Source organism: Phacochoerus africanus, chromosome 1 (genome assembly GCF_016906955.1).
Source record: "Phacochoerus africanus isolate WHEZ1 chromosome 1, ROS_Pafr_v1, whole genome shotgun sequence".
Taxonomy (NCBI): domain Eukaryota; kingdom Metazoa; phylum Chordata; class Mammalia; order Artiodactyla; family Suidae; genus Phacochoerus; species Phacochoerus africanus.
In genome coordinates this window covers 78,931,827-78,959,445 of record NC_062544.1, presented here as the reverse complement: position 1 = coordinate 78,959,445, position 27,619 = coordinate 78,931,827, and the positions used below count along the sequence as shown (strand labels likewise).

The 27,619-nt window shown below is 39.3% G+C and overlaps 1 protein-coding gene across 3 annotated transcripts in view; it reads right to left on the bottom strand.

Moving 5' to 3' along the window:
* Positions 1-27,619, bottom strand: part of CTNND2 (catenin delta 2) — a 1,041,823-nt gene that overhangs the window by 859,143 nt on the left and 155,061 nt on the right. For all 3 annotated transcript variants that reach the window (XM_047768122.1, XM_047768109.1, XM_047768114.1), the window contains exon 2: positions 2,888-3,024. In XM_047768122.1, the coding sequence (XP_047624078.1) occupies positions 2,888-3,024 (137 nt within the window). The remainder of the gene's footprint in view (positions 1-2,887; positions 3,025-27,619) is intronic.

Below are 27,619 nucleotides of genomic sequence, written 5' to 3'. Positions count from 1 at the left end.
TATAAAGCTCTGACTCATTTTATTAACCACCACATGGAAAGGATACATATTTTTATATGAAAATAATTATATAAAGGAGATACCATTTTTACAACTCTTCATCAATCAACACTGTTCCATTTATTTATAATCCTAAATAATTGTGCAATACACATTCATACTTATTACCCTACATTCAAGGTCACTCATTTTTATAGGACATAAATCTAAGCATGACCAACCAAAGGCTATGGAGTATTTCACAAGGCAATTCACATCAATATATCACTTTACAAAAAGATTCCAGCAATACACATTCTCATTTGGAATGGAAAAGACTGTGGATTTCCTCAAAATTTAACTGTAGCTAGCTTACAATAGATACTACTTTTTAGTGTTTATTTATTTGATAAATTAAAGAAACTCATGTTTTTATTTTGAATTTTATGTCCTTAACTGGTACATTAGGGTAAAAAATATCAGCCTATATTTCTCGGTTGCTTGCAGTTTTCTTCTCTGAATTGCCTGTTGATATTTTTTTCCCTAATTCTTTATTCTTTTATTTCTCTTGTCATCAACATTAGGAAGTCTTAATATAGTAATTATATCAACATTTTGTCACATTTGTGGCACATGTTTTCTCTTGGCCTATTTTTGTCCTTTTAGATGTGAAGTTATTCCTTGCTTTTATTGTGGATATTCACATTGACAACCAACTTAACCAACCATTCATGTATTGCTTCTGAGTCTCCTGTTATACTTAAAAGCCTTCACCTCTAATTTGTACAAATATTTTCCCAGTGCTTCTCCTATATGTCAATAATTTTATTTTTATAATTACACTGTTTTCCCTTTGAGATTTATTTCTGAATATAAGTTATGTTAACACCATTTGAACCACTGCTTTGTACTCACTGAGACACATTAAATGAATTAGGCTCCTATATATTTTTGAATCTGTTCTGAATCTTCAGCTATGTCCTACAAAGATCATTCTTTCTATCTGGGGCCAACTGGACACTACTGTGATTATTATGTTTGGTAATGTAAAATATTTCAATCAAAATTTTCCTTGCAACTCTTGTATCTTTATGCTTCCATATGATTTTGAAAATAGTTTGGGAGTTCCCTCTGTGGCACAGTGGGTTAAGAATCTGACAGCAGCAGCTCAGGTTGCTATGGCTGCAAGAGTTCAATCTCAGGCCTAGCAGAGTGGGTTGAAGGATCTGGTATTGTTGATTAAGGCACAGGTTGCATGTGGCTGGGATTCAACCCTTGGCCCCAGGAACCTCCATATGCCATGGATAAGACTATTAAATAAATAAATAAATATATAAATAAATAAGTTTGATCTAGCTTGCCAAAGAGACAATTCACCACAGAATCCTGATTACAACTGCCTAAATTTTATAGTAATTCGGGAGAGGGTAATAATGTTATGATATCAAGCTTTTCTACACAGGACCATGGCATGCCTTTGTCCTTTACTCTAAATTCTCTTACATGCTTTGTTAAAATATTATAGTTTTCATCAGACATGTCTTGTTGTTTCTCTAAATTTATACCTTATAATTTATATTTTGTCACCAATCTAAAGCCAGTGGCCTAGCAAGATTTCTAGACCATACCAGAATAAAAAATCATGGCGTAACCCAGCTATATAACAAAGCAGTCTCTAGAGTATGAGGAGTGGCATGAACTTTTGCTCCCCTCTTCCATAAAGTAATAAAATTTAAAAATAATCAAAAAACTCTCACAGTAGGCTTTTAGAAAAACTAATCAAGCAATACAGCCTAGGTCTCAACCTAATTTTCTGCTTACTTACGATTTTCAAAAACTACATTTTCCAATAAATCTGTTCCACTCCTTGTCTACCTATTTTACTTCACACTTTCTGATCTGGCGACACACTTCTGACTAACAGCATCATTAATCCTTTCCATCAATCTTTCCTTAGTTACTCCTTGATGGCTTGGCCATCTACCGTTACTTAAATCAGTCCCTGTTTATTGAACAAAATCCGTGTCCTCAAGGAAAACTGAAGCCTTTTCCCTATTTGAGTTCTTAATTGCCTCACTTAGTCTACTGCTCTGTTGAGATGCTCCTGGGATCAGGGAAGTTATGTTACTCTTACCCTATGCTGTTGCTAATTCAGCATCCCTGAATCATATAACTCAAACACAGGGTAATTTTCTACTTAAAAAAGTACTGATTTATAATCTAGCCCATGAAAAGAAAAAGAAACAAATTTTTAAAATCTTGATTTTCCAGCTTTCTTTGATTATTTATCACCTTTTATTTACAAAGATCATGAATTTTATGAATGTGTATTACTTTCACATCTAAGACTTCAAATTCTATTTACTTATACATTTTTATGGCCAAGAAATAGTGAGAAAGAATCATGCAGGATTTAGTTTTGCAAGAAAAGTTCTGAAATGCATTCTTCCAGATGCATCTCAGAAACTATAGGAAAACCAGTTTGCTTAGGCCCAACAGGATATTTATCTGCTCTCACTGGCACTAATTGCTTAACACAGTAGATACATTTTGAAATTTTATTAGACTTTATATTTTCTAAAGACCAACTACTTGGCTTCATACACTTAACAGTATTAAATGTCAGGTCTATCACCGAATCGGCTAAAACATCGCCTATAGAAATTTTGTAATTTTAAAATTTTTTCCTGCAGAATAGTTCTTCAAAGAAAGCTGCCTATACCTTGAATAAAAACTGAGTCAAAAGCTATTCTAACCAGATTTTAATAGTAATTTTATAATGAATGCCAACATTCTGCTAGAAAATCATGATTTTCTTTCCAACATGATTAAATCACCATCTTTTATCCAGAAAGAAGAATTTTTAAAATGTCCCCATATGCATGTCATAAAAGTGGAATGTTTCTACCTGTTCTTTGACCGAGGCAAGGATGGCGGAGGTGGTTTCTGTTTCTGAGCCATCCCCATTGGAAGTGGTGAGGCCAGGGCTCAAGGAGCTGGTCTTCTCTGAGGCTGACGAAGGCTGGTCTGGGACAGGCATAGCTCCTACAATACAAGAGGACACGTTCAATGCAACTGGATGTTATCACGTAAACACACATAACTGTCAGGCAACTCTAAGAAGTATACTTTGGCAAGATGAAAAGTATGAGCTACAGAGAAAGTGCATGATATAATTGTAGAAAAGGAAACAAGTAAATAGTCAGTTTCTCCTCGGAGTTCCTATTGTGGCACAGTGGTTAACGAATCCGACTAGGAACCATGAGGTTGTGGGTTCGGTGCCTGCCCTTGCTCAGTGGGTTAAGGATCCGGCGTTGCCGTGAGCTATGGTGTAGGTTGCAGATGAGGCTCGGATCCCGTGTTGCTGTGGCTCTGGCGAAGGCCGGTGGCTGCAGCTCCGATTCAACCCCTAGCCTGGGAACCTCCATATGCCGTGGGAGCAGCCCAAGAAATAGCAAAAAAAAAAAAAATAGTCAATTTCTCCTCTATCAACCCTGGTCAGGTTCCAGAATACACTTACAACTTTGTGTTTTGTCTTTGCAGTTTTAAAGGAAGATGTGATGAGATGAAAAAGGCAAGTAAGATGATGAAAGAGTTTTAAAGAGATGAAGTATTGAGTCTCAAAAGAAGCTAGTCAAGCTACCATTTTACATTTGGTTCAGGTACATTTATTACCTGTGCATTGGTATATTTCCACCTCAAAAAAAAAAAAACTGAAGATATTCTCTTCAAGATATGGAAAGCACACAAAATAAGTGATCCATAATTTATAAGTAAATAAGAAATACCACAGTTGACATAAGAAGCTCAGTTGGTATTGTGAGATATAGTAAATAGCCAGACTACTCCACAAACATTTGCTGAGCTCTTACTCTGGGACCAACAACAGACAAAAGCTCTTTAACGCGGGCGAGGTTAATTTGCTACAGTTTATTCAGAGTTCACTGATGAAAGAAAGGAGAAACTCAGATAATATCAGCCTACTTCATGAAGGCACACACATGTCACAGTTAGAAACAGGACTCTCAGAAGTTATTTTACTCCATGGTACTTGTCTTTCTCACACAAATAAAGAAACAAACTCATGGACATGGAGAATCAGATCTGTGGTTGCCAAGAGGGAGGGGGAAGGAGTGGGAGGGACTGGGAGTTTGGGGTTAATAGATGCAAACTGTTGTGTTTGGAATGGATAAGCAATGAGATTTTGCTATATATATTATAGCACAGGGAATTATATCTGATCACTTGCAATGGAACATGATGGAGGATGATGTGAAAAAAAGAATGTATATGGATTACGGCTGGGTTACTTTGCTGTGCAGCAGAAATTGGACAGAACATTGTAAATCAAGTATAATAAAAATTTTTTTTTTAAAAAAAGACAAGTTTTGTTACATGTAGTACTTAGCCACGGTCATCAGCAGAGGAAGTAATAATTAACTGAGGGCAGTTTATACCAAGGCACAACAGTAATCACTGTTCAAATAAAAGGCTGGGAGTAAATAAAGGTTATTTTCTTGACTTAAGCTATTATATTATATGTCCTTCCAGGAACCAGTGCTAAGTGAATGTTTTTCTTTTTCTTTCTTTCTTTTTTTTTTTTTAATATAAGTGAATGTTAAAAGGTATTTCTTATCACATTTATCAGAGCATCTTGTGGTTCAAGCTAAGCAATGTAATTTTCTTAGCAGCCATTGCACTATGTCATTAGCTACATTAACAATTTAAAGCTACATAAAACCCCAAAGGACTCCAGTACAGAATTTTCCTTAAAATATGTGACCCCAAAGTGGGTATCTAATGCCTTCATTGGACATTGCAAGTTAGTTTTGTTTTTATTTTTTGAAGTCAGTTCCTTAGAATATTACCATTGGAGATTAGACCATCATTGGAAAAATCAATCTATTACAAACATAGAATATTTGGAAGGGTTTGGGGAAATAACTTTAACAGGGAGATTTGAGCAAAGAATAAGAATCAAATTTAATATAATTTGGCAAAGTATATTACACTAATAAGTTGAAAGTATATTACAAGATGGATACCAACAGAATGAAAGAAACAGGGTTAGATAATTATGGGGTTGGGAAGTATTCTCTTTTTTTTTGTCTTTTTTTGCTATTTCTTGGGCCGCTCCCACGGCATATGGAGGTTCCCAGGCTAGGGGTCCAATCGGAGCTGTAGCCACCGGCCTACACCAGAGCCACAGCAACGCGGGATCCCAGCCACGTCTGCAACCTACACCATAGCTCACGGCAACGCCGGATCCTTAACCCACTGAGCAAGGGCAGGCACCGAACCCGCAACCTCATGGTTCCTAGTCGGATTTGTTAACTACTGCGCCACGACGGGAACTCCCGGGAAGTATTCTTTGTTTTTTTTTTTAAAGCACATTTGCGTATTCAACTTACTTTCATATGTAGTTCTCTTATTCAATCAAGCCTCATAATTATGAGGATGTAGATAAAGAAATCAACAAATGCTGTGCCAGGTAAAATATCCTGAAAGCCATGTCCCTCCGTGTGGGGGAAGTTTGGAGGATGGAAGAAGAGAGCAGGAGCAGAAAGAAAGAAGAAAGGAAAATGGTGGCTCTAGGATGAACAGGCACCTCAGACCAGTGGGAGAGCCCTGCTTGACCTTGCATCCCACATATATCCATACCAATAGCCTCCCAAGAAGACTCCACATTAAGGACGGACTTAAGCTGTGAAAGAAGGATTCTTAACATATCTAAAAATTATTATTTAAATTTGTGTTTTCTAAATTTTATTGGGCCTATTTGAATTCAAGCTCTGAGCCAATACGATCATCAATACAACTTTTTTTGACAAAGAAATTGTCTAAGATTCCAAAGTTATTAAGGAACATCATTGGACCTAGGACTCAAGTTTTCTCCCTTTTTATTTCTGTTTCAGTGTGCTTTGATGTGTCAGCCTATTTCCCATAACCTGTGTTGCCTTCTAAATGCCGTCCCTACACCAATGTTTATAAAATGTAACTTAAATGTGTGACAGCAACCTGTCATATGAAAATATGGGATTTAATAGGCAACGAATCAAAGTATACCCTTAGGCACTTGACAACGTTGACCCAGAGAGTATAAGGAATGATTTGGTCTGTTTATCTGTCCCACCCCCCTTTCTCCTTACTGCAATAATAGAAAGAGAATAAAATCTTCAAGGTTTATCCCACCATGCAGAGCTACTGTCATCCCCAAGGCAACCTCTATGCCCTTGGGAGGATGACTTGGAATCATTTTTAACATCTAGATTTAATTTAGCAATTGGTCATTACTAAGTATAGGTGGTAAAGACTGTAGGCCTTTACTCCCAACCTTCTCAGTTCAGAGCTTACAGAAAAGAGGGAGAGCTGTGTAAACAATGCCAGAACCAGGCTGTGGATTGCTGAATGGTAAATATAAAAAGCTTTAAACTTTCCAACTTTGCAGTCTATAGTTGACTACTTTAGTCTTAAATAGAGTTAATCCATTAAAAATTGTAGTTAATCTGTGCTAAATCCAGGAAATCTGGAAAATGGAGAGACAAAAAGAAAAACAAAAACAAAAACAAAGGAAAAGCAATCATTAGTAATTTTGCCATCCCAGATAAGCATGTTTACTTTGGTATAGGTTTTTCTAATTTTTTTTCCCCTGATTTGAATCCTTTTGCATCATGAACTTTACACAATGGAGTATCAATGTAATATTTTTGATTTTTAACAAAATGTTTTGCTCAGCATCCCATCAACTAGTCCTGGTGTCAACATAAAGTATTTGGCAGTTTAATAAGAAATACTTAGTATTCAAGAATTGCATGCACCATAAGTCGCCTATCTTTTGTTTGTAATTTTAAACCATTTTTACACTTTTGACATTTTCAATGGATAAAATCCTAGAAGTGCTACTTGATGGAATGAGGGACATGTACGTGTTTCCAACTTTTGAGAGTCAACATCATACCGTCCTATTGCCAGGCTGGTCCAACCAATCTGCCTACCAGCAGTGTCACAAGACTGTCCCCTCCCCACAAGGGTAACAACCCTGAACTTTTTTATACCCTTTATGCTTTCACCAACTTGACACAGAAAAACTCATCTCTTTGACTTTGTTTTTATTCTACCACAAGCACAAGGAATATTCTCCTGCAGATTTATTCATCCTCTGCACAACACCTCTTCCATAGCCTTTACACAGTCCTGTATGAGAAGTCATTCCATACTACAGTCCAAGGGTAATCTATAAACACCCAAACTGCATGTCAGACAGACCCACCTTCAACACAAGAAAATTAGACAATCATGGCGGAAGCCTAGTATCAAATTCTGGGTGGTTCCTTCTCCAGCAGAATATTACTAAGAGGTTCTAGGTCTAGAAAATACAAAACCACACAACTAGCCATCCCTGGGCCCACATCACAGTGTTCTATACATTCACACACAGGAGTCGTGTTATGAGTAGAATGGTGTCATTGTCCCTCACACCCCAGCCCCCGCCCAATTCATAGGGTGAAGTCCTCCTAATGTGACTGTATTTGGAGATGGGCCTGCAGGGAAGTAAGTAGCATTACATGAGGTCATAAGGGTGGGGTCCTAATCCAAAAGGACCAGTATCCTTATAAGAACAGGAAGAGACCCAGAGTTTTCCGTCCACCATACTGAGGACAGAGAGAGAAGACAGCTGTCAGGAAGAGGATTCTCACCAGAAATCTCCACTGTCAAACCCTTGTGCTTGAACTTCAGGCCTCCAGAATGGTAAGGAAATAAATGTCTGCTGTTTAAGCCCCTCAGACTGTGATAACTTGTCAGGGCAGCTCAGACTGACACAAAGAGTTAGATTGCTCTCAGCTCCTTTCACTTAATTACCTCGGGGGTAGGGTGCATGGAGGCTCAGGAGGGGCTTGAGAGGAATAGGACGGTATTACTTAGTACAGGTCTGTCAACACATTCATCCCAGGTGCACTACAGGTGTCTGGATAAGGCACGGGCTGCTTCAAATAAGCACAGCTGAATAAACCAAAGCTGACAAAAAGACATAGATGTGAAACAAGCCTGGAGAACAAAGCACTTAACCCAAGGCCATCCACAGTGTGACTACTTTCATGGACAGTATAAAAAAATAGGAAAATTGGCTGGGATGGTGATGAGAGCAAAATCAGGAAGCCCCCACATACAGAGACTCTTTTTCAACTTGAACTCCTATATCCATATATAATAAGATTTAATGAGGTCCAAATGAATATTCTAAATTGTTTATGTTCCAAACATGTGTCACTATGAATTTACAAACTTGGTAACAATGCGAAAAATCTCACATGCATTTAGGAAGGCTAAACACTCTCGCTCTCAATTCAAGGGCCACGTTCAATGTCATGTTTTATTGATTTCCATCACATAGAAGGGAAATAAAATTCTTACTTTGTAATTCAAACTTATTCCTTCTTTAGCCACTTCTGCCCAGCAACTGATGCTTTGGACATCAAAATAAAGCCATCTTCAAAAAATAACTGGTGAACTCCTATGTCACCCAATCATCCAACTGAGTGACCCACCCAGCATTCTTGTGCCACCATGACTTGATCTCCCCGTCTCTGATTCAGCCACACGTTCCTATGGCAAAGATAAGATAGATAGGGTCTCCACGCCTCTTGAGCTGCCCACCCTCAGTCTGTAACCCACACCCTCTTATGCTTTCAACTCTCCTTTGCTTCTGTTACTCCCAGGCCCCTATATACTCTGTTGTCATGGATACTGTTTTTTTTTTTTCTCTCAAGTTAGCAAGTCCCAGCTGCTTCAAATTCCAGAAGCTCCAAATTCCTTACATACAGTGGGACTCAAATATTTCTTTAGCTTGACTTGCACTGTCCAAGGTAGCTCCTAGCAACACATGCTATTTAAATTTTAATAATAATAAAAAGCCAGTTCACTAGTTACATTATTCGCATTTCAAGCACTCAGGAACCATATGTGACGAGTGGCTGCTGTATTAGTGAAAATGTAGAAGAATTCTATCATTGCAGAAAGTTCTTTTGATGGCCTTGAACTATACCCAGTAGTAGACCCGTTCCTATAATTTTTCATCTGCACCTTTCATCTTGGGCAATAGAAGATGGGAGAAGTGGTCAGATTATAATTATATTTTGAAGTAAGAACTGCCAAGATTGTTGCTAGATTGCATGTGGTATGTAAGACAAAGAGAGAGGAGTCCAGATGATTGCAGGGTTTGGTCTGAGTGGCCATCAGCCACGATGGTGACACTGCAGGTGGAAGAGATTTGGGGCAGGGGAAGGTGACCTCATCTGCAACCTTATGACTCCAAATATATCTACCCATGACTTCTTTGCTGCTGAGATCTGGGCAGTTGACAGCAGCGCTTCCCAGAAACCACACTCTGGTGTGAATAAGGGAATGTAACAAATGGATGATTTCTATTTCTCAACACTGCTTGTCTAATCTCATTCCCCCTTCAGGCAGGTCCCTTTTCACCTTTTACTGTACAGTTGCTAGAAACTTCTGGAACTTCCCCCCACCTTTAGCCTATGGCTTCAAGACACTCTGATGTTAACTTTCTCCACTTCTTGCCCCTCACACCAAACCAGCAAGCAAACCCCATGCTACCACACTGACCCTATTTCCTTCCATCACATGTCCTACACTCTTCAAGACAGTACCTCTCCCATGTTCTAAAGCACAGAAATATTTTCTTAAAACACACAAAAATATTAGCACAGATACTGTTAGCTTTCCCCCCATCCTTAGGCATCACTTTCATAATTTTCTATCACCTTACACTCAAGTAAATAATGAAACTGTCCATTAGAATACTCCAAATATTATCATACATATATACATGTATATATATTAATAATATGCAATTTAATTTTTAAAAATTGAGTATAATTAACATATTGGGTTTTTATAACCTTCCACGCCACAAGCAGCATTTTTAAAAAAAGACTATGATTCTGTAAAACTGAAGAATAAGCATAAACATCTTATTAATTTTAGGGTACCCAGAATGTGTGGATTAGTCTAAACTAGTGACCTGAACAACAATATTGAACACTGCATTTGTGTAATCACTCTGGTCACCAAAATTTCAATTCTGTATTTGTAACTAGCATGGCACTACCAAGAGAAACAGACATCATTCTCTCTCGGATGTGCTCTGCACCCATAAAAATATACCCATCCCACTTCTTCCTTTTAAAAGGAAATGTAAAAATCACAGCTTGTCCTAAGAAAATAAACACTATCATAATTAATATTTGTCAAAACAATACAATTAGGGCAGAAACTCAACCTGTCTTGGTTTATGTTCAATTTCCCACATCTAGCTCAGTATCTAATATAAAAGAGCCAGTTAATAAATATATTTGTTGAGTTAATGCATGAACTGTTAGTATAAAATCAACAGTGGCTGCTCGCGAGAGCATGTAACATCAGTAAAATGGGCTTTGTGTTAGGAGTTATTTCCTGAAATGATACTTGAAATGACCTCTTTTTGACTCAAGAAAGCTTCTCTTCCAAAATCTCAGACTAGGGTAAGGCTTTTGCCTTAGTCCACTGCCTGTGAATGTATACCCTGGGTTGATGGCTTCTAAGACTGGCCCATCAATCGAGCACACTCTGGGGCTTCTGGGAATTGATGCTTGCAACTCGCAAACATAACTTGGCAAAAATCTATGGAGAGCATCATGCAAGGATGGGATGAAACACTGAGCCATATTCAGAACAGGGAAGGCAAGGGGCACCAGCAGAAAATCTGGGAGGTGGATGGAGAAACATCTGATTCAGCCTGGTGAATGGGGGTAAGGTGTGAGTGACAGCGTAAGGTCACTGGATGCTGTGGTGGAAGGTACACCATGGCAGGGTGAAGAGTGGTTGGGATCCGAGTGTTGAGTCCACATGTCAAAGACAAGGGGATTGGTCTACCGTTGTTCAGAAAGGTGGAAGTGGGTAGGAGATGGATCATGACATGGAGGGTCAGGAAATCCATTTTGTGTCACCGTGTGCTATATCAGCACAGACTTAAGGGCCACCTGAATGGTTATTCTTAAGGACCTAAATTATGCCTGAAGAAAGCTTTAATGAGATGACAGGGCAAGGTGGAACACAAGTGGTCATGTTTGGGAGAGGCACAAACACAGGCAACTTCTAGAAAAATGAAGTCAGTGACATTGGCTATGCAAATAATGACTCAGACATTTATCTCCTGGAAGTTTACACCTAATATCCAAATATCCCACTACCTACAAATATCTCCCTGAAAACCTCACCTGAGCATCAAATTCAGCATGACCCCCTATCTCTCTCCTAGACAAGTACAGCCACTGTCCAAACAGCCTCTCTTGCTTGAAACCAATAAATAGTGCCTCCTCCAATCAATCCTCTAAACTATTTATTAGGAGAGTTGACTTTCTCACTATCAACATGATTATGACATCTTTTTTCTACAGTGAGTTGAGTGGATCCCAACCCCTAGAAGAGAGATTTCCAACACTCACAGAGATAAGAAATGCATTTTCTATCATGACTCACACAGCTTAAAGAAAAAACAAAATTTCAGGAAACAGGAAGCCTTAAAACATGATGCACATTTCCATTCCATTTTATTCAATTCCATTAAAAATCCAAATGGTTACCCGCTAAATTGATGGATACAAAACACTTTGGAGAACACTGACCTGGAGGATGAAGCAAAATCTCCTCTGCATGATGGAGAAGGCTGCTCTTGCTCCGGCCAATACTCATGTCTCCACTCTCAAGCCCAGATGTTTCTCCCCTCACACATTATATTACAGATATATCAAGCTTCTTATTGTTTCAAATACACCGTATCCAAGGAAATGCTATGCTATCATGTCTAAGACTTTGTTTGGCTGTCAAACTCTCTTCCTCCTTCATAATTCTCCACATATATTTCTTCTTCTCTGTAGACTTCCTGAGCCACACCACCATCTGAACCACCTCCTCCTGACTGCCATCTGTGGAACTTGAACCTTCCTCAAGCAGTGCATCTATCACAATGAGCTGTAATTATCTTACCTCTTCTGTGATTTTTTAAAACTTCCAATATTTTTAAAAATTGGGATCCTTCTATGTGACTGTTGTCACTTTTTTCCTCTAAGTCATTTGGGATGGATTTTGTGTCACTTGCCACTAAAATTGTTATTAAATCAATGATATACTGCTCAGTATCTTAGATTTACAGAAACATCATGTAATTTACATTATATATCTCCTAATTATGCCATGAATTCTTTGAGCATTGAAGCTGCCTTTATTCATATTTATAACTTCAGTGCCTAGAATAGTGCCTAGTAAAGAGTTGGTATCATTAAGTGCTTATGGAATAAGTTATAATGAAAGAATATTTATAATGCATTATCAGCCCTATTTAAACTTGTCAAGGAATTGAACACTTACAACAGCAACTGCTTACGTAAATGTCCTGCAAATTTTCCTGGGTTTATAAAATAGAAATTTTAAAATTAATCGGTTTCAGTAATATATAATATTAAAGTAGACAAACCATCGATATTTCTACTTTACATTTACAGTGGGAATATATCAGATGAAATTAATGATTAGGATAAAAACAATATAAAATTTTAGGGCTCATCTTTACTAAAAAAAAGATAGTGACCCTCTTCTAGAATCAATAACCATCCTAGTTCTCCAAAACACCACAAATATGGGTTCACAGTTGATTTCATGGGTTTACTAGGCTATAGAGACATTCCTCTTTATGCCAGAGAGATAAACTCTCAGATTCTGCAATTACAGATCCATCACAATAACAGTAAGTTCAACAGAAATGGAAATGGTCACTACCTTAGATTTTGACTCCCCTTGAATGGGGGGGGGCATTCTAATACATTCTACATTAAAGAGGGTCAGTGGCAGAGTGACTATTCTTTTGGCTGGATTTTCAAAGAAGTATACTTAGCACAGCTCCTAACCCAGTGCATGTCACACGTCACACCCCAGTGATGTCCCAGAATACAGTGTCACTGCCAAATGTCCCAGGGGCCCGCATTCCCCTTAGCACAGCCTCTAAAGACTTACCATCCATCTCCTACATTGTATCCATGCAAGAGGCGGAACAACAGCATCTAGGCTTATAAGCAAAAACAACTGATCTTCCCAAATAGTCTGCTTAACAATATTTCCAGCAAATGTGCACTTTTCCTTTTTATATTTCTCTACTTAATCATAGATTGAAATGACAAGATCTGTACCAAAGGCGGTAAAAAAGCATGCTCTAAAGCCACTCCATAACACTTTAAATACTGTGAGTACCACCTCTGACTGTCAAAATCTATTAAACAAAAAGTCCCCAAATACCAGCCACATGCTGGCCTGCAACATGGTGTCACTTCATAGTACTTAAATGTGTCCACTCAAATTATGGCAATTCGCCTTCATATTGATTCCAAATACATATCTGCCACTGCACAATGTCTCAAGATACTGGAGCTCAACCACACATTTTTTTCCCCCAAAATTACTATCAACAGACATTCAAGGGCAAATTTTCACCCTGTAAATACATCCTTAGCCAATATATTTAATCCATCAAAGCAGGGAAACTGTCGATCAGTTTAAGTTTTTCAAAAAATTTTAAACTATAGTTGATTTACAATGTTTGCCAATGTATTTTAAATTTAATTATTATTAAATTTTTAAAAAGAATCAATATATTGGTCTTAAAAAACAAAAATAAAACAAAAACTGAATAGAGCCATGATAATTTTTGAAAATTGCCAAAATGTTAACATTTTTAACCTACAGAGAAGATATTTTGAAACTTTTAAATGACATAATTAGCTTATTACAACACACAATCTCAAGGAAAAAATAAAGCTTTGCTTAGAGAATTAAATCTAAATTATATGTGCACAAGAGGTTTTATTATACCTCTTGAACTTTTCTTATTTTTTGTATACATATTCATTAAATATGACATGTTCTGGTATAAATATTTTAAATTGACAAACGGCTGGATATATGAAAAGGTGATTATTAATCCCTAACCCTACTTTTGACAATTTGCTTTCTATTTTCTAGGCTCTGTTTTAACGAGTTCAGTTTTTTTTTTAGATTCCACATATGAGTGATGGCATACCAGTTTTTTTTTGTTTTTTGTTTTTTTGTCTTTTCTAGGGCCGCACCCTCGGCATATGGAAGTTCCCAGGCTAGGGGTCAAATCGGAGCTGTAGCTGCCGGCCTACGCCACAGCCACAGCAACGCGGGATTCAAGCCAAGTCTGCGACCTGCACCACAGCTCATGGCAATGCCCGATCCTTAACCCACTGAGCAAGGCCAGGGATCGAACCCACAACCTCATGGTTCCTAGTTGGATTCATTAACCACTGAGTCACAACAGGAACTCCCATATTTGTTTTTCTTTGTCTCACCTATCTCACTTAGCATTAATATCTTCAATGTCCATTCTTAGTGTCCAAATGGCAGGATTTCCTTGTTTCTCATAATGAATAACATTCCACTGCATATATGTACCATAGCATCTTTATCCATTCATCCACTGATGGACCCTTAGGTTGTTTCCATATCTTGGCTACTGTGAATATTGCTGCAATGAATGTAAAAGAGCTGATATCTTTTTCCACTCCTGTTTCCCTTTCTTTTTTTTTTTTTCCCCGTCCTTTTGCCATTTCTTGAGCCGCTCCCGCGGCATATGGAGGTTCCCAGGCCAGGGGTCCAATCGGAGCTGTAGCCACCAGCCTACACCAGAGCCACAGCAACGCGGGATCCGAGCCGCGTCTGCGACCTACACCACAGGTCAGGGCAACGCTGGATCGTTAACCCATTGAGCAAGGGCAGGGACCGAACCCGCAACCTCATGGTTCCCAGTCGGATTCGCCAACCACTGCGCCACGACGGGAACTCCCCACTCCTGTTTTCATCTCCTGATATATACTCAGAAGTGGCACTGCTGGATCATAAGGTAATTCTAATTTTAATTTTGTGGAGAACGTCCATACTATTTTCCATAGTGGCTGCACCAAATTATATACCCACCAACAAACAGTGCATGAGGATTCTGCTTCTGCACATACGGGCCAGCCCTTAGTATTTCTTATCTTTTTGACAATGGCCATTCCGACCAAGGTGAGGTGGAATCCTGTGGTTTTGATTTGCATTTCCCAGATGACTACTGATGTTTCACACCTTTCCATGCACTTGTTGGTTACTAATGTCTTTTTTGGAAAAAAAAAATGTCTATCCAGTGCCTCTTCCCATAAAATTATAAACTATAGGAAAAAATACATCAGACAAAAAGCTGATTCCAACCACAGAGAAACAAGAGTCATCTTTCACTCTGTGACTTTTCAAGTGGGTATTGTTCTGTTGCCCTTATAGCACTTTATCCATTGTACTGAGATTACATATAAAAATCCTGACCCTCACAGCAAACGTATAACCACTTATAACGTCACTTCATGAGAGGAGAGCAATGAGATTCAAAAAAATAAATAAATAAACTGCAAGTCTAGTCTCAGCAGTCAGAGGTCAAGAATGGTCAAGAATTTCACCCCAAATATTAGCCATCTTCTCAGATATCCTTTTGCTTAGACCTCACGATTCTCAATATTTGAATGTAGTAGTTTTTTCACATTACAAATCTGATTACAAAACAATACTCGTCCATTTCAGGGAAGGTTTTCATTTTTTAATTTTCAGGTAAACACTTAGGTTTTTGTCACTAAGGAACCGATACTCTTGAGATCTTGAAAGTAGCGTATCATCTTTTTATTTTTATTTTCTATGGCCACACCCACAGCATATGAATGTTCCCAGGCTGGGGACTGAATCTGAGCCACAGCTGCAACCTATGCTGCAGCTGTGGCAATGCCAGATCCTTTATCCCACAACACCAGGCCGGGGGTCAAACCACACATCCTCAGCAACCTGAGCCAGTGCAGTCGGAGTCACAACACACTGCACCACAGCAGGCACTCCAGGATGTCATCTTCTTAAAGTATGATTATGCCAACCTATTTTTCTTCTTCCTCCTCTTTTTCTTCTTCTTCTCTCTGATTTTTTAAAAGCTGCACCTGTGACATATGGAAGTTCCCAGGCTAGGGGTGGAACTGGAGCTGCAGCTGCCCATTTATGCCATAGCCACAGCCACACAGGATCTGCGACCTACACCAAAGCTCACAGCAACACCAGATCCTTAACCCACTGAGTGAGACCAGGGATGGAACACACATCCTTATGGATACTAGCCGGGTTTGTTTCTGCTGCACCACAACGGGAGCTCTCTAATATCTTTTTAATATGTTGGGAAGGCCATCATGCTCTGAAAGCTTAAACTTGTACAAATTTCCAAGGGCAAATTTCAGTAAAGCTTTGAGAAGAAATTTCTCTATTTGTTTTGTTATTGTATGCAATCATATTTTAAATCTCAGATATGAGTAACTAGGTTTGGTACAATGATGTTATATTCCTGATTTAAAAATGACAGATTTAAAAATTTTTTAAATTTTAAGATACATCTGTACTATTTTTCTAGTGTATTTTTAAAAATAATCTCTTTCACAAGTAATTCCTTCTCTGTCTTGGAAAAAGTCTCTTGCTCTTTCTCACATTAGGTTTTCCACTTTCTACTTCTTCTTTTCCTAAATATTTACAATACCTCCCAGGATCAGTAGTTACCACTCTCTTACACACAAATCATTCCTGAATAAAATGCCAAATATTTTGATATTTAGTTGTTATAAAATTAGTCAAGTATAACAATTCAAATTTTCTTAAAATGAGCATAACCCTTATAAAAATTATGATTTTTATGTCCAGAGAGAAAAATAATATTTCTGCCACATAGGTAGGAATTATGTACTTTTATTTGGCAGTATTTTGGTGTTTTCAAAATACTGGTCTTTCTGGAAGGAGAGTCCAAAAGTAAACTTGATTATAATCCACCTTTTGACAAACTTTCACTATCTCCAAAAGATGACTGACAGATGAAATTTCAACCAAGGATGATATTATTTTTACAGGTGGGGGGAGGTTTTGAAGTTCTAACTAATGTGAAAACCTATTCACCTGCAGGGATTATTAAAAGTCTGATTTTTGTATATACTAATGTCCAAAGGACTTTAAAAAAAAACACACTACCAAAAGATAAACCTATATAATATTTACTAAAAATCTCAATTATGGGAGTTCTCGCTGTGGTGCAATGGGACTGGCAGCATCTCTGCAGCACCAGGATATAGGTTCCATCCCTGGCCCCTAATAGTGGTTTAAAAAATCCATCATTACTTCATGTGCTGCGTAGGTCGAGACTATGGCTCAGATCTGATCCCTGCCCAGGAACTCCATGTGCTGCAATGCAACCAAAAAAGAAAAAAAAAAAAATCTCAATTAAGTAAATACCATAGGAATAGGAATATGGATTTGGGTTAGAAAAACCGTAAATATTCTACTACAATTTTTTCTGTTATATTTACCTTTCTTATGATAAGGAAAGTCTCCTAACAATTTCTGTGTGTCTCAGATGAAAAAGCAATAAAAAACGTACACTGGCATCATACCTGCCCTAGCAGGTATACGAAAGAACATTACCTACAAATGGATGGCTATGCAAATGAGGCAAAAGCTCTGAAGTTATATTTATAATTTTAAGTTACAATTGAACAAATGCTTTACGAGACAATGTCTTAATAATGTGTACTTACTACATACTTGGCACTCTTCTAGCTCTTCACCAGTACTGACTGAGTTAATTCAACAATCCTATGCTGCACTTCTTTCATTATCCCCATTTCCCAGATGATGAAACTGAGGTCCAGAGAGGTTAACATCCCAAGGTATCAAGGAAAAAAACTCTTGTTTAATGTCACACAGCCTATGAGTCTCTATATCAATACTGTCCTACAAATCTATAGGATGCCTCAATGCTGATACCAATTTAAAAAATGTTCATTAATTTTAAAATAACTCACTGACTTGGAGTTTCCTGGTGGCCTAGTGGTTAAGGATCCGGCAGTGTCACTTATGGCTTGGGTCACTGCTAAGGTGCAGGTGCGACAGGAAGTGAACTTTTCCCACTTAGAAGGAGCCCCAGGGAAAAAATCATGACTAGAAATCAGGTCTAAAGTATGGATCTTGTTGTAAAGAAGCAAAGTCTACACATTGGAATGCCTTCAGAGTGCTTGTCATTTTAGTGTCCTGGTGCCTAGCAAAATGACCAGTGCATATCCTAGAAGCTGTTTGAACTGGCCCCATTCTGTAACCCTTGCTGACCAGCTCCTTCTTGATCTGTGGCCAGTTATGCATGCCAAAGCAGCCTGGGCCCTCCAGCCAGCACTCACTAAGGAGCAGTTTATCAGGAGCTTATTGGTTTGCTTCCAAATCCACTCACTACAGTTTAACTTGTGATCATTCTTTAAAAAAACATATATAAACCAATGAGATAACTGCATCAAGAATAAAAAGGGTTTTCTTTAATACTTCCTTTTTAATGCTTTAAGACAACCTGTCCCAAGACATGTTTTCTTAGCCTCTTTGCTGAAAACTCCATCTTGTCCTGCTTTACTTTATCACATCTTCCTGCTTTACTTTATCCCATCTTTCTGCTTGAAAAACAGTCACAGTGCTGGTAAATGACTTAAGCTTAAGAACAAACACCTAGGAGTTCCCGTCCTTGGGCAGTGGTTAACGAATCCAAATAGGAACCATGAGGTTGCGGGTTCGGTCCCTGCCCTTGCTCAGTGGGTTAAGGATCCCGCATTGCCATGAGCTGTGGTGTAGGTCACAGACGCAGCTTGGATCCTGCGTTGCTGTGCCTCTGGAGTAGGCTGGTGGCTACAGCTCGGATTCAACCCCTAGCCTGGGAACCTCCATATGCAGAGGGAGTGGCCCAAGAAATGGCAAAAAGACAAAAAAAAAAAAAAAGGAACAAAGACCTAAAGGCATAAGCTATTCATAGGGTTAGCTGAATGAGGATATAATTCATTGGTCTAGGCAAGCTGGACCTGTGCAGACTGCCCTGCTGCTTGCACAAGCATAGTCCTCCATAAGAGAAAGAGAAACCTAATGGCCAAGTGGTTTATGAACAGCCCTTAGCAGAATATGCATTAGCAAAGAGAACCAAGGTGCAACCTTAGGCATGCCAGGTTGCCACAAATAGATAGGCATGCCATTTTCGGAAGCACATTGAGGATTCTCTGGAATGCTATGCAGGGATAGCTAACTCAAATGCTAATGATTGTTATGTGCCTAAAGGTGAGAGTAAAAGCTTAACCTTTTATCAGCTAAGTGGCTTTTAAAAATTTTTAAATAATAAAAGAACTTATAAAATAGTAACAAACCCTATATCCTCCACCCACAGCCCCTCCTTACTTGACCTCATCCTAAAGAGCACAATAAAAGCAGTTTGGTTTCTTGAAGCGGGGCCCTTGGTCCCTGAGACCTTGAGTCCCCGGGTTCCCACTTTTACTTAAGATAAATGTCTCTGTGTCTTGTTTTATGTTAACTTTTTTCCTTAAGTTTCACAGCACCCGTTCTTCAGCCTCATCCTGCTAAGCCAGTCTCGGCAATAACCCATTTTAGGAGTTTCCATTGTGGCTCAGCAGGTTAAGAACCCAACTTCTATGCATAAGAATGTGGGTTTGATCCCTGGCCTCACTCAGTGGGTTAAGGATCCTGAACTGCTGTAAGCTGCAGTGTAGGTCACAGATGCAGATCAGATCCTGCATTGCTGTGGCTGTCCTATAGGCTGGCAGCTGCAGCTCTGATTCCATCCCTAGCCTGGGAACTTCCATAGGCCAGAGGTATGGCCCTAAAAAAGAAAAAAAAAAAATAATAATAACCCATTTTAAAATGCTGTAGAGTTATTTACAGATGGGATGATTATAAAGGGCTAGAGAAAAATTATAAATATCTAGAAAGATTCTTCCTTCAAAATACTCAACAGGTGTCTTGATTTCTTACTTTTTAAAAAATGAAAACTGGAAATTGTAGAGGATGCAATGAGGGGACACCAGCGTATGGAAGAGGTTTGTAAGAATGTTCATTTTTCACAATTATGAGCAGATCCACATTTAAATAAAGGACTAGGTCCTATAAGAGAAGTGAATACAGGTATAAATACCTCAAAATCAAATGAATATATAATTTATTGGAGTTCCCATCGTGGCACAGTGGTTAACAAATCTGACTAGGAACCATGAGGTTGTGGGTTTGATCCCTGGCCTTGCTCAGTGGGTTAAGGATCCAGTGCTGCAGTGAGCTGTGGTGTAGGTTGCAGATGCAGCTCAGATCCCGTGTTGCTGTGGTTCTGACGTAGTCTCCTACTGTAGGAGAAAATGTCCCAATAAAAATGTAGAAAGGAGAGACCCCGGCCATGATGACTAAGCAAAGTCTAGCCAACTGTCCCAACCACCCCTCCCCCACACATCTGCTTCTGTAAATTTGTTTCCGCATCTACTACCTTGCCTTACATCACTCCGGTCCAACTAGCCAAGCATGGACACGGAAGAAGTAGCCCATAAAAGCCTTGTGAAACCCTTCTTCCGGGCTCAGACTCTGGAGATAGATCTCCTCTGAGCCCGCCGGCGTAATAAACCTGAGTTCTCCAACTCTCTGAGTGCTCCCTTGGTTTCTCGCCGGGTAAAAGAGCTGATCCACTGCAGCCACAGAGCTGCTGGAGCTGGTACACTACAGCCACAGGGCTGTCGCCAGAGCTGATATGCTGTAGCGCAGGGCTGCTGGGTAGCTGCCGTAGCACTATTAGACCTGGGAACCTCCATATGCCTTGGGAAGCAGCCCTAGAAAAGGCAAATAGACCCCCCCCAAAAAAAGAATATATAATTTATGTATTTTAAATGATTCTCCAATTTTAAATAACTTCTCTTTACTGACTACTCCCAATCCCTTGGTTAGGAGTTTTTCTTACCAACCAGGGTCTCAATACTTATATGCTGAATGAATTAATGAATGACTCAGTGAATGAGGCAGCAAATGAACTGATGATGCTTAATCTATTCTGTCTGTTATGTGATTATTTAGTTGGTCTTTTCATTTGTATGAGCATTTGTTTTGCCTGGAGTCATTTACTTACCAGATCAATTAGTCATTTATTAACGTAATTAAGAAACAAGTGGCTACCAGTATTTGTTGATGTCAATAATTCAGCCAAAGAAAACAATGCGGGGTTTTGAAAGAAGCTTTTGTTTCCTACAGATTCTGCCTCTGTTCCCCTGTGACTTTTGGTCTGTTTGTAGCATCCGCATGAGGCAACGCCATTTGATAGACGGCTTTTTATGAAACAGTAATTACTCAGAATGATGCTAAATTTAAAATGTACAAGTGACTGAATTTCTATCCAGAATAACAAATCTACACATCATCTTATTGTAAAATCATTATCTAATTTCTGTGTACCACACATAGAATTTGCACAATTCAGAAAAAAAAATGTCTCTAATTAGCTGTTTTTAACCTCTGTAAACTTTGAACACAGGATTAAAAAGTTCCATTGCTATGTTGAATGAACTGAACAAAATAGGGTGAAGAACATTAATCAGAAATTAACATATAGATTTCATTTTCCAGATCATATGCACCTAGTCATAATTTAATCATTGCATAAGTAACTCAAGAAAACTGAATAATAATGTACTGAATTTAAAATTTTCATATTTTAATATGTATCATACTATATAGACACATTGTTAAATTCAAGTTGTTAAAGTTACCACATAATGATTTAGAAACAGAGTTCCCATTGTGGGTCAGCAGGCTAAGGCCCCAACCCCGTCTCTGTGAGGATGCAGGTTTGATCCCTGACCTTGCTCCATGGGTTAAGGATCTGGTGTTGCTGTGAGCTGTGGCGTAGGTTGCAGATGTGGCTCATATCTGGCTTTGCTGTGGCTGTGGTATAGGCTTGAAGCTCCAATTCGACCCCTAGTGTGGGAATTTCCATATGCCACAGAGGCAGCCTTAAAAATAATAAATAAATAAATACATAACTAAACCTCAGAAAAGATGATAAGCCCAGTGTGAATATAAGAAACAGTGCTTTGGCCACATAAGATGTCACCCAGTTACCATTTAGCGTGAACAGGATCTAAAACCACTGTCTCCAACATACAAGATTTTATACCAAAACAAAATGTGTAGCTTGTATTGGTCACCAAGAAAACTCCTAATTTATTTATTTATTTATTTTGCTATTTCTTGGGCCGCTCCCGCAGCATATGGAGGTTCCCAGGCTAGGGGGTTGAATCGGAGCTGCAGCCACCAGCCTACGGCCTAGACCAGAGCCACAGCAACGCGGGATCCGAGCTGCACCTGCAACCTACACGACAGCTCACGGCAACGCCGGATCCTTAACCCACTGAGCAAGGGCAGGGATGGAACCTGCAACCTCGTGGTTCCTAGTCTGATTCGTTAACCACTGAGCCACAACGGGAACTCCTAATTTAAAATGAAAATTGACCCACATTAGTTAACATATTAGACAAATTTGGAAACTGGACTCTATCATGATTAGAAGAACATGGGACTTGAGAAATCAAGGAACCGCATAACATGTAGAGTAAGTTTTACTGGTTGAACTGGCAAGAGGAAAAATTATACGTATGTGATTTCTAATATGTTTAGCTTTTAGTTATGTAGAAGATAAACTGCACCTTTAAATATGAAAAAATATACTTACACGTGTTGTTGGTACAACTAGGGCAAACCTCAGTTTCACTCCATCAATCCTAGAGTCCCCTACAAGACTGACATCCATGCTATGCTTCTTCTTGGCACAGAGCAAAAATCACAGAAGCACAAGAGCAGCCCTGGAGCAAGCAGCCTGAGAGAGCAAGGACTCTTTGCAGATATAGTTTATAAATGGGAAGGTAATGAGGCATAAAGGAATTAAGTAATATTTTCAAGGTCATACCCTGAGTCTTTAATAGAGCAGAGAATAAAACCATAAGTTTTGTCTATTAGATACGTACTGTAATGTCTAGAGCAAGCTTCCAATAGAGCACTCTTGCACAATGAAGCAAAAGGAAGAGCCTGGTCCTGGACAAGCCTCTTACATGTAACATGAAATGCACATATCCAAGAGATGAAATGACCCGAAAAAGAATTACATCAAAAAGCAAATGACAGACAAAATAAAGGAGCACTACAATTTCCAAGTGAGAACTTGCTTTAAGATAAATGACAATGTTCAAATATATTTCTCCTTTGCTTGTTTTTATTCACATGCTTTTGCAATGACCTTGTGAGTTTCATCTAGGGCATCATGAATTACCAGTTTAGCCAGCTTAGAAAGGACAGGAGCGGGACTTCCCACCGTGGCTCAGCAATAACAAACTCAACTAGTATCCATGAAGATGCTGAGTTCAATCACTGGCCTCACCCAATGGGTTGGGGATTTTACATTGCTGCGAGCTGTGGTGTAGGTTGCAGACATGGCTCGGCTCTGGTGTTGCTCTGGCTATGGTGTAGGCCGGCAGCTGTAGCTGTGGTTTGACCCCTAGCCTGGGAACTTCCATATGCCATGGGTGCAGCACAAAAAAAAAAAAAAAAAAAAAAAAGAAAGGCCAGGAGCAACTTCATACAGGAAGTATATCTTCCATTGGGCCCAGTCTACCCCAAACACTGGCCTGTGTCTGTTTCTGCCTCCTTGTTTCCAAATCTGTGACTTTGATTCTGAAATCACACATCTGACTTAGCAAAAGAAAGAGAATTTATCAACTAAATCCTGCCTCGACAACTGTTCTTCATCTAGAGTACAGAATTCCTTTCCACTTGCTGTCAGAAAAGGCAACAAAAAGGATAGAAACACACGTTCACTCAGAGCTATTTACAATCTGCCCAGTTACTCAAGCCAATGCAATACTCTGAAAACATGATTAAAAATCCTTTAGGCCCTCTCATTGTAGGATGGTGACGCTTTCTGCAGCAGGCAATTGGCTTATTAGTGTCTGACCTGCCTATACTTCAACTGACCAAGGCAATTCTTGTGACTTGGCTTTAATTGCTTGTCAAACTTGGCCAATGGGCATGACAAGAGTTTCCAACACAAGTAAGAAAGAGGGAAATGACTTACTTGAATGCTGTTTGAAACATTTCACATTGTCAAATTTACTCACCTAATCCCAGATAACCTCACTGCATGGGGAAACATCTTTAGAGTACATTTTTTTTGTGCTAAAAATGAAACTTCCACTGTGCAGTGGAAATCTGTTGGTTTTGTCTCATCTGTGGTCCCTTCCCCCCGCTTTTGTTGAACCTTGATTTTTCTTCATTGAGGGAGTTATCCATTTAGGGTGCATGAAGTTTCTTGCACTCACAATCAAGGGTTCCCATGTGTAGTAGGCAGAAAAATGGCCCCAAAGATATCCATGTTCCAATTCCTAGAACTTATGAATACGTTATGTTACTTCTTGTATGGCAAAGGGTGGGGGGATATTGCAGGTGGAAGCAACATTGCTAGTTAGCTGCCCTCAGTTAAGATGATCATCCAGGATTATCTGAGTGTGTCCAATGTAATCACAAAGATCCTTAGTGGAGAGCAGACATGAGGAGATATGCCAGTGTAATAAGATGGGGAGACGACAGAAGGGGCGCCCCCAGCCAAGGAATGCAGGCAGCCTCTCAAAGTTGGAAAAAGCAAGGAGCTAGATGCTCCTCTAGAGCTTCCAGAAAAAATGCAGCCCTATTAACACCAACTTTAGCTGAGTGAGAACTTTTCAGGCCCCTGACCCCAAGAATTAGAAAACAATAAATCTGTGTTGCCTTAAGCCATTGAATTTGTGGGAATTTGTTACAGAAGACATAGGAAATAAATACACCATGCCTTCCTGGCTAACAGGGCATGTCTTTAAGCCAATGGATCCTCTTAGGTGCTGAGCCTTGGGGAGAACAACACACTGAATTTGATCTGCCAATGGTGACACTGCAAATTCACAAAGTCGACTAGTCCCTGCTGCCTACATCTCTGGTGTTCTCCTGGATCATGCCCTTCCTAAAACTTCTGGATATGTCCTCTTCTTTCATGAGCTCTCATCCTATTTAAACAAATAACTTTTCCCCCTTAAGTGAATCAGGAGTTCTTGGACTTGTAACAATGTATTCGGTCCAGCTACATAACCTGGTTGCAATGATACATATCACTGGTCTCTTGTCTTATTAAAATTGTATTTCTCAAGGACCAGACACTGTACTAGACACTGAGTCAAGACATTAATAGGAAAAGCAGTTTCTACTACAAAGTGCTTACAGTTTAGTAGCCAATATTGCAGAGCCAATTCACAGGAGTAAAAGTTAAACTCATACCAAGAAAAAGACATCTAGATGGAGAGCCAGAATGTCATTTAACTTGCACAAACTCAGACTGCCAATCTGTCAAGATTCTGTTGGCTGTGGGGCACTGTGCATATTGTAAGATCTGTCCTCAAGAAGAGAGTCACTAAATCTCTCCTCAGGTAGGGCTCTTCCTTCCTTCCTTCAACTTGCTCATATGGCAGGTGTTCACAAAACCCCTATTTGATGCACTGAGCTCAGGGAACACCAGGCACAGAAGCAAAGTCAAAGGATTTGCAGTTCTGTGGTCTTGAGCAGGGAGCAGATGAATAAACAGACAGTTGCTGCAGTGAGACCAGTGTTCTGCCAGGGCCAGGCAGGGACAGCACAGTCAGGAGCACACCTAGGGAACAGGATGCTGAGACATGCAGAAGCCAGCCTGTTGGGGGAGTTTGGGCATGAAGAGCATGCCTGCTGATGTGAGGCAGTAACACACACAGCAAAGAACCTGGCCATGAGTTAAAGAGATTTCATCCAGGAGCTGATGACCTTCAGGATAAGATTTTAATATTTTGAAAATTTTATTCTAAATGTAGCCTAAAAATTATTTTTTTGAAAGGTGTAGGACTTAGGGTGGAGCCCAGTTATAAGGCCCTTGGGATCGTCTATGTGTACAACAAGCTCAAATAATAAGCATTGGGGTCCTACTGTACAGCACAGGGAACTATGTCCAATCTCTTGGGTTAGAACATGATGGAAGATAGTATGAAAAAAAAAAGAATGTACACACACACACAAACACACATATATATGACTGGGTCACTCTGCTGTATGAAACTGACACAACACTTTAAAAAAGCAAAAATCAAAAAAGCTGGGGAGAAGGGCCAGATAGGAGATGCCAGGAATCAGCATCAAGATGCCCATTTGGTGAGTGTGGGATTTTCAGAATGACTCAAAACTACGTAGGGTTAGATTGTAATTTTTACTAATAAGTAATTTATTAGTAATAAGTTAGAAACAATTACTGCGATAGTAAAATTGTATGTGTTCAATGCATGAGAATAGATCCATTATACATTGTGGATTTTGCATGGGTCTTAATAACTAGTGTCATCATAGAGACAGAAAACAAAGCCTTGGATTTCCTAAAATCTGTCTCATGAAGCCAGTACTATAATATTCAATTTGGGGAAATCCTGCAGCATTTATAGCAAGTATTTTAGCTATTTCACTCCTTCAATGAGAACTCAAGTTATGCATTTTAATTTTTCTATTAAATTTACATTAGATAATTAAATCCCATTTCAGTAATAAATTATTTACCTATACTTGTGTATTCAGCTTGTCATTGGCTGGCTGAGTGAATGCACATTCCATAGGGAGAATGTGGAAAACACTATTTCAGGATAATGCAAGTTACAATGATTTTAGTGTTGGTGGCTTGGAGCCATTTGATGTTCACAATGGGTAGCCTGGGGGGACACAATTGACCCTCAGTTCAGACCAGGGTGTTACTGGAAGCCTCATTCTAGCCATGGAGGGAAGCTGTTTAATCCTGTCACCCATGAACTGACATGCTGTAACTTTTTCTCTCCATCTCTCCCTGCTTTTAATGGACAGTAAGCATAAAATCTCAAAACTACCCTGTATTTCAGGGCAACAAGATCATAAGTACATATGAGTGCAGCTGTAGATGAATAACATTCCCTAGACTTGTGCAGTGTACAACCTGTGCGGCTGCACAGGGCATCCCAAATACCAACACTGCTTCGACACTGCTTTGATGGCAGGAAAACCACTCCCTGCACAAGGTCCATGAATGACTGAGGTGCTATACAACTCCAGGTGTGAGACTGTGTGTGTGCTGTGTCTGTATCCCCATCTGTTCTTATACACCCACTGACTTTTTACAATTCCACTTTGAGAAATTCAGACCGTATGCGCGAGTACCTCGGTCTCCAAGACAAAAGCCCACTGAGTATATGCTCAAAAGATGTTTTAGAAGCGAGTCACAAACAAGGATTATACCCCCTCTGCAGTGAGTCAGATGAATGCCCATTTTTACCCTACCATCTTCTGGTTAAACATCCAGTGTGTTTTTAGCCTCTCTTTTAGTATATTGAAAATGGATGCTTAGAGGATGCATAACAAGGAAGATTGCCATAAGGCACAATTCTCCCTGAGTCTGCACTGGTTTCTCACTGACCAGGTACTGATGACCACTTTTGAAAGAGGGCTGAGGGCAGCAGGAAGCAAGCTTGTTATCTGGCGAACATAAATAGCACTGTGAATTATACTCACAGAATCCTTGTTGCTATATCCCCAGCTACTTCACTGTACATTCTTCGAATAA